This window comes from Scomber japonicus, chromosome 3 (assembly GCF_027409825.1).
Source record: "Scomber japonicus isolate fScoJap1 chromosome 3, fScoJap1.pri, whole genome shotgun sequence".
Lineage (NCBI taxonomy): Eukaryota > Metazoa > Chordata > Actinopteri > Scombriformes > Scombridae > Scomber > Scomber japonicus.
The window spans coordinates 29,118,583-29,127,362 of record NC_070580.1 but is presented as its reverse complement, the minus strand read 5'-3'; the positions used below and the strand labels follow the sequence as shown (position 1 = coordinate 29,127,362).

Sequence of the window (8,780 nt, the reverse complement as noted above, 5' to 3'; positions counted from 1 at the left end):
TGGAGCAAAAATATTCATCCCCACTTAACATGTCAATCAGGATTAATGCCCTTACAAACCTCCCCTTGGGTTCATCCAGGTCCTTTCACTAGTGTAGCCTATCGAAGCCAGGGCAGAGGCGGTAATATATAAGGCAGGACGGGACAGGACAGGAACACAACACCAAAAGCCCAGCGGTTTCAGTAGCGCACACCACGGAGCGTCGCTGGACTTGTGTTTCACGTTTCTGCGTCTCTAGCAGTGGTTGACATGCGTAATGACTGATCACTCACTCATTTCGACAGCCTGATGCATGTCGACTAACATGTCAGAGCTCCTTGAAGTGACACACTTCGGCATTTTTAATATTTTTTCGCCAGTGGATTACTCATGCAACGCTTTCTGAGGCTGCAGATGAGATTGTTTGCATGCGGATAAATTTGCAGGAGCTCCTAAATCCCTGTTTCTGCACTGTGCTCACTGTTGGAGGATATCAGTAGTGCACGCAAACTTGCAGCGTAAACATTGTACTTATCGGCTGCCCGCAAGCACTTTTCCGAGATGGATTTGAAGAGCGCCTGTCGTATGTTTCTTTTCCCGGTTCAAATGCTCTACTATATAGTCAGAGCAAGTTTGTTTTCGCTGTTACCAAGCAGAAGGAAGGACCTGACCAAGGAGGTGGTATTGATCACCGGTGGGGGACGAGGCATCGGTCGTCACCTGGCCAAAGAGTTTGCCAAGCAGGGGGCCAGAAAGGTAATTTCAATTTCAACTTGTTGCACCCAAATATTTGCCTTCCGTTTCTTCCAAAGCATCACATTTTATAATAACTCAAGTTATTTTGTGAGGACTTTGTTTTGACAGTCCATGCTTCTGCAGATATTTGTGTCAAAATCAGCATTAATAGTGGCAGCCTGAACCCCCCTCCCCTCTCCACCTTCCTCCTGCCTCAGGTAGCCTGGTCAGGTTGTAAACGCTGCCCCAAGTGTATTGTTGTTTCACTGTTACATGGAAGTAGGATCATGACCTCTGTAGTCTAGTTGGTCCAGTGAGACAAGAGACACTGCCCTCAATTTTGGTTCAAGTATTACACAACAGCTCGGGTCAACCAGAGGGCAGGTCTGGGCAGCCTTTATAGCTGATTGATGTGATTAAGTGCAGCACTGGGCTGACATTCATTCTGGTAAAGTCTGGGAGGGTTCTAGTATAACTGACATGTCTAGAAATCCACAGATTTAGGCAATGACTCTGTATGCCAGTTTGTGTGTGTGTGGGTGTGTGTATTTTGGAGTGAGGAAGAAATGTGCACAAAGCCACACATTAAACTGCTTCAAAGCCCTCCACATAATAACCACCCTGCTATTTCTCAATTTTTTGAGAAGTCCTTGCACTGTTGTAAAATCTGCCAACATATCACAACACAACAGAGGCTCCATAATGCTTTTAATAAAAGCCAGATTAGGTTTTCAAGCATGAGGGCATGAGATTCCTTTTATGGAGTGTATGAAAATCAAAATGACCCCAACAAAAAGGGATAGAGATCAACAGGATACATTAGTTGAATTCTGTTTCAAAAGGGTAAGTTCTAACCCATTAAAGTAAGTGCAGTGCAGTGTAATCAGATGACAGATACTAATGAGGTAATAGGTCAACAAAGGTCAGAAATACGATGATTTTATTATGAGACTGAAGCACTTGTTCATCATTATGTCAGCAGCTGAAAGTTGGGTTAAATATACACGATGCTAACCAGATTATGATCAGACTGATAGATTTCACAGTTAATTTGATCAAATCCAAACATAATTTTATTAACACAATGTATGATGGTGTCTCCTAAAGTTGGACATCATTATTCACATTAGAAATCAGTTTAAAAGTAACTCATTCAGTCTGTTTCAAACAATCACCCCTCCCATTCAAATCATACATTGTCCCACCACCCGCCGCCACCCTCATCATCCTTCACCCCCCTAACAAGGAGCCGTCACTCGGGCCTGAAATGTTCTAGTGGCCAAAGACAGCTCCTCATCACTGCAGCTCAGGCTAAGCTCTGTTCATCATCATCATTTCCGGCAACAATTTGTCTACAAATCCAGTGGGTGAACATTACATAGCTGAGTGCATGATGAGCCACTCATGTCCCTTTTAGCAGTAATATGTTAATACAGAGCAGTTCTATTTTTGATCACGTCAGATGGGATTCATCATTACACTTGGACGAAAACGCTGGTAATTTCCCAGTGAGAAAGCTCTGAGCAGCCCAGCTGAAAGCTGTGCATTGTAATTATCTGTACATGTGTGACACGGACTCCACATCTCAGATGCTCTCTTAATGCACAATTTTAGCAGCTTGAAAACATTGCTAAAAGCTCAATGAAACACTAACTGCCTCCCTCTGTCTTTGAATGCCATCTCCTTGGGGAAAGAGCAAGAAGAAACCTGTGGGTTTTAAAAGCTTTACTATGCAGCTGCACAACAAAGGATGTCACCATGCTTTTCAGCACCCCATTGTTGGGTATTATCAAGGTGTGAAGGCTTTGAAAACAACACCTGTGGTAATGTGTATGACAATTACTCCCTGCCTAAAGAGATGCTAAAAGGAAATAGGACGGTAATTATGAATAGGGTTAACCTCTATGAACTTGCGGTCACCCCAGTTTGAGCCCCTTTGTGATTGGCAGCCGGAATTTCCTTTTCCCTCCGCCTTGGCTTTGGTTTTTTTACGGTGTGAGGAAGACTAGCTATGGTGTTGATGAAAGAATCTGGTGAGATGGAGAGCTGGGGACTCGTAAGGGGAGCCAGGTTGTCTTGTGTGCTGTTTGGGGGCGGGGGGGATTGGGGGGGGGGGGGGGGGGTGTTGCAGAACGAAGCTCTGGAACAATAAACAGCATCCAAGTTCAGAGCACAGAGAGAGGACTTTCATAATAGTCCCTGTAAATAGTAACAACTTTTAAATAGCATATTTCTTCGGGTCTCTTTCCAAGTATGATCAGTGTCATTACAACACCTCTAGAAAAATGTCTTTGCAGAAAACATAGATTTTTATGTGGTTAGCATTACACAAAGAGATCACTCCAATGAAGATGAACCGAACCGAGGCACTGACAACAGGTTTGTGTGGGTGTGTGTTGTGCTGGAGGCGGGAAGCACACCGCTCCCAGCTGGGTATTGCCCTGCAACTGACCTTGCTGTCTCCGCAGTAATTAGACAGCGGCAGGCGACTGCCTCCTGAACTCCTGCTGCCCCCTCTGTGTGCCGCCTCTCTGCTGGTCCATACAATGGGTGTGAAGAGGAGGGTCATACCCACCCATACATTCAGACCTGAGAGATAGAGTATCACTGTAATTCAGATGGAGCTACTGGAGACACAGAGATGTACACCTTAGCCAGTATTGAGTGGCATCTTCTCTTCTCAGTTCTCTGTCTCTCTGTGTCTCTCTGTGTCTCTCTCTCTCTCTCTCTCTCTCTCTCTCTCTCTCTCTCTCTCTCTCTCTCTCCCTCCCTCTCAAGGTCTTGTTTCAAGCTTTGCAACATTAATTTGATGATTAGAGTAATTTTACTTACATCATGCATTAATATTAAGTCTTGTTAGGTATGCCTGGTTAGAACAAACACTAGTTCATCATACCAAAGCAGGCTTGTGCAAGATCAATCAAAACTGTTTTTTTTTTACTGTTTCTATCTAGATAGCAATTTGGCCAGTGCTTGTTTGTTCTGAGGGTCCTGTGTGTTGTGACGGGTGATAAACCTAATGAATTAAATAACATTTTAACAGGAGCACACAGTTTGAGTGCTTACTTTTAATGAGAGCTGTCGGCTTTGTTTGTAAGGCTCAAATCCTATTAAAAGCTTTCAGTTATTTATCAAGACCTGTCTGCCTTCACTGATTACTCAAATGGGCTTGCAAATGAAGCAAACAAAAAACCCCAATCAGAAGCAACTCAAATAAGGGCCGTTGACAAAGGGAGCCAAAACTCTTATTGCTCTGAAACGAAGAACACATTCCAGACTGTAATCTTTGATGCCCTTTAGAGCTGTGTACTGTCAATATTACTATGTTTGGTTTGATTCTACCACAATTACATTTGGACAGTTATGGACACATGAATGCCGCATTAAAAGAAAACCAATACAGTGATTTTTAAGGATCATGCCTATCCAAATTAACATGCTGCAGTTGTCAGTATGTTGTGTTTGGCTCTAGACAAACTCTGAATACATTTGAATAGATTGACACAGTCTGTATCTGTCTGGTACTGCAACATGACAGGTTGTACAAATGTGTGTCCATCTATAACAACTCATGCCTATTTAAACCCTTACATGCTTATTCACTTAAAGTACTGTTATTAAGAATGTTTGCTATTGTAAAGTCCCAAAATGTAATACACTGCAGATTTTGCCAGCTCTTAGTACAAAACATATAAGACATATAACACAATATGCTACATGCTCTGTTCACTTATTCCTAAATGTTTTCATATGATATTTAATTATTTGTTCAGTAAAACTATTACATCAGTTCAAATGCTGATCCTGCCAACTTTCTAGATGGATGTTTACACATAAACATTAGTATGAAACAATGGGAATGACAGACTGATCCATGTGTTAACATTAGACAGTCATACTCTCGTGTGTGTGTGTGTGTGTGTGTGTGTGTGTGTGTATGCATACACACACAGTCTCCCAGTCTCTCAGATACACAAGATCACTTTCCAGAAGACTTTTTGCTCAAATATTAACCTTGGTCACGGGCGACCAGCCAAATCCCACACTGGCGTCCTCAGCACTTCACACACGCACTGTTTTCAGACTCCCTGACCAGAAATGACGGGGCTCATCTGCCCAACAGGCCGTGTAATCTCTTTGAGAATTTGTGTTTGAGAGATGAGGAGGGCTCACCCCCTGATTTCATTACCTTTCCCTGACCCCAAAGACTGACAGATCTAATTGCCCAATCACTAGTCCCCCACCTCCATCCAACCCCATGTTCCCTGCTCAAATGACCGGCCTTCATTTAGTCTCCGGGTGGATGAAGAGACAATTCATTCACACAGCAACCCCCAAGCCTTTAATCTTGCTCAAAAACTATTTGTTGGGGTGAAAATGGCCTCTCTGTTCTCTGAATGAAAAGAACATTGCTGCTCAAATATCTCCACAGTACTACTAGGTCTCAATGCCAGAAAAAATAGTGCTAACATACCTAATTTTGTGTTGATGACTGAACAGTACACTTAAATTAGCATCTCATCTTCTCATAGTCTCAATAGAGAATATTTCTGTGTTTATTTTTAATCTTTAAAAAAATAATTTCTGCTGTCCCTTGCCAGGTGATCTTGTGGGGCCGAACAGAAAAGTGTCTCAGAGAAACAGCTGAAGAGATCTCTCACTCAGGAACAGAGTGCCATTACTTTCTGTGTGATGTGGCCAATCGGGAAGAAGTTTACAAGCAAGCCAAGGTGGTTAGAGAAAAGGTAAACCAGTTTGATATCTTTACGGATATGTTTTATTTGCACATAGAGAAATGTAATTTGCACACAGTGAAACACACCATAAAATATTACCCTATGATGCCTCTGTGTTTCCTCTGTATGTATATTGGCTCTGAGCTGCTCTGTCTCCCATCTGGTGTATAGATTACACTTCAACTGAAATATCTGAATAAGAGCGAGGAATGTTGCTGACAGCTCTGCTGCAGCACAACTGTATCATCTCGTGAAAGCAGACAGAAAATGCATATGATCTTTGGCAATGCTATCTTTTTTCATATTATTCTTTTTCGTCTCAGGTGGGAGATGTTACGATATTAGTGAACAATGCAGCTGTAGTCCACGGTAAAAGTCTGATGGACAGCGATGACGACGCCCTTCTGAAATCCCAACACATCAACACCATGGGACAGTTCTGGGTAAGACTTGGAGACACTGTAGCAGAGGCAGCTTGTATGCAGATGTAGGGGAATTCCTTCAAGTAGATTATCCTTGTCATTTTCATATTTTGATTATAGCATGGCAGTATATATACAGTAGGCAACTCCAGACTTGTCAATCATGACTGCTATCATGGCAGGTTAAGTGGGGTATTTCCAAATTGCGTCTCAGTCACTGAAACATCAGAGGGGTTTTGGAACTCATGGCATTTTTATTTTGAACAGAGATCAAAAGACTGTGTCATATGCAGACAGAAATGCAATTATCAACTAAATGGTAATGGAAATTTAATCTGTGGTTACACTGTGAGCCTATTTCTCTTGCCTGCTCTTCTTTTTACTCTACTGAATAGACTTCACCTTCTTTTTCCACCTTGTCTTTATCATATCCTTCAATCTCTCTTGTTTCTTTTCTTGCCCCAGACTACAAAGGCCTTTCTGCCTAGGATGCTGGAGCTGCAGCACGGCCATGTAGTATGCATAAACTCCATCCTGTCGCAGTCTCCCATCCCTGGAGCCATAGACTACTGCACCTCCAAGGCCTCATCACTGGCCTTCATGGAGAGCTTGACACTGGGCCTGCTGGACTGTCCTGGTGTTGGCTGCACTACAGTCCTTCCCTTCCACACCAATACAGAGATGTTTCAAGGCATGAGAGTGAGGTGAGAAAGCATCCAAAAGTGAGAAGCAAAAGTAAATCCTTTTTACTGTTGTTTGCTTATAATCCGGGAAATTAAAGATGTTATGTGGAAGATTGGCTGCTTTTGTTGGCCTCGAAACTTTATTTAACATTTTGTACCATGAAGTCAGATTTTATTGGAAATCTGCTGTACTACAAAATCAAATCATCCTCTTCAGTAAAGCAAAAAGAGGTGTTTGGAATAAGCGTGGTCTTCATTGAATAAATAAACTATTTAATTAAAAAAAAGATAGATGCAACACAGTTAAATATCAAACCACCACCATCCCCAAACAATAGAGGCATCCTTTTGAAATTTCTGTTGTGCAGCTTATTACAGTAGATTATAATAAAAGACTATTCAAATGCTGGTAACCTCCAAAGCATGAGTTTATGACTTAATACAACCCTCCTGCTTTTTGTAGATACTCCTCCACAGTCCTCCTCGACCTAATGACATAATGTCCTTGGTCAACTCGCCCTTAAATAACACACTGATCAAAAGTAGCAGCACCATAATGACGCATAGAAATGAATTGTGCTTAGTCACTGCGTCATTGATTCATTCATTTATTGTTATACCATACTACATACCTAGTGGCCAGCTTTAAACTATGACGCTAACCCTTGATGCTTTTAACTTTTGTAATTTTGTTGTGTAATACCTTTTGAAAAGGTCATGTAAAGTTCAGTTTGTTGCTATATGCATGTCTAGCTTGCTAACCTGCTGGTTATGAGCAGTGGTGGTTACACCTTCAAGCAAATTAAAACCCTGAAATAGACAGGAAATGGCCTCTAACATTTCCAGTTTTTTAGCATGGCCAAGACTTGATCTCAAAACCCCTTTCTTTATTTTTCATAGATTTCCGCAGCTCTTTCCACCTCTCAAACCTGAGGTAGTTGCTCAGAGGACTGTTGATGCAGTCAGAGCTGACAAGGCTTTTCTCTACTTGCCTTGGACCATGCATGCCCTCATCATTCTTAAAAGGTAAAAGGTCACATAAATCATTTGTCTCTATTTCATTGTCATAATTGATGCTAATAATTTATGCTTAACAAAATTCCTGATCTTTTTGCTCTTTCCAGCTTCATGCCACAAGTTGCACTTGAAGAAATACACAAGTTTTCTGGAAGTTATACCTGCATGAACACTTTCAAAGGGAGGACATGAACCTGGAAAGAGGTTCAGAGCAACCTCAACAGCTCTGGGTTACAATTAAGGAAATATGGACCTTGCAACATCCAGAAGTGAAGGAGGCCCCATGATAGTGTGAAGAGAAATACTTAGGGGACATTTGCAAAGTGGTTGCTTCTACAGGTAGAATTATTGGTCCCATTTGTATGTGTGTGACTGTGTGTGGCCGCACATGCATGTTTGTGTGTGCGTGTATCATATGGTGGACTGAGTACGATTCTCACTTTGAACAGAAGCCATGCATAGGTCTGTACCAGTAGTTATTCTGGGAGTTTTTTGTGACACTTGTTTTAGTCATGTTTTTATGCTTCTTTTTTATTCTCCTTTTAATGTGTTTTTGGATTAAAACAAGATAATAAAATGGAGTTTTAGAAACGCACTGTGTTTCTTTGTGCATGATGAAATAGAATAAGTCAACACTTGGGAGGTACACATTGTTTTATGTCTGGGTTTTGACTCCCATGGCAGTGTGATAACACCTTTTGATTTATTCCAGGCATGAGATCAGTGACTATGACAGACGATGTTGTCAAAACATAAAACACGCTTGGGGTGGCATGTGTATTCTTGTTTGTTCTCTACTGTCAAAAAATGGCGCAGGGGGATGGTGTAATTCTCTATAAACATAATGAACTCAAAACAAGTCGGTCAGGACCTCGCCCTTACATGTGCAGAGTGGTCTAACCTCAGTCAGTGATGTGTGGACAGGCAGGAGATGTATTAATTGAGCCCTGGAAGGACACAGGTCACCTTAACTAAACTATGAATCTCTCCTATTAAGATTATAATGCAGTATACCAACTTTGGTCCTTTTAACTTTTCTTATACTGTCATAAAAATGTTATCTACAACTGCTACATGTTTGTGTTGTTATGTCATACTGTAATTATGTTTTTTTTAGCAAACCCCAGGGGCAAGTGTTCCAAAAAAAGGAGAAAATATTAATCTAAGCACATTCCAAGGCTTTAGTACAAAACAGAGGGAAGGAGCAG

General features: G+C 41.5%; 1 protein-coding gene across 1 annotated transcript; it reads left to right on the top strand.

The window, feature by feature from the left end:
* Nucleotides 1-8,337, top strand: dhrs3b (dehydrogenase/reductase (SDR family) member 3b). Its single transcript, XM_053316025.1, has 6 exons — nucleotides 1-735; nucleotides 5,316-5,459; nucleotides 5,774-5,893; nucleotides 6,338-6,576; nucleotides 7,456-7,581; nucleotides 7,680-8,337. The coding sequence occupies exons 1-6, from the start codon at nucleotides 541-543 to the stop codon at nucleotides 7,762-7,764; spliced, it is 909 nt and encodes a 302-aa protein (XP_053172000.1). The 5' UTR covers nucleotides 1-540; the 3' UTR covers nucleotides 7,765-8,337.
* The last annotated feature ends 443 nt before the right edge of the window (nucleotides 8,338-8,780 follow it).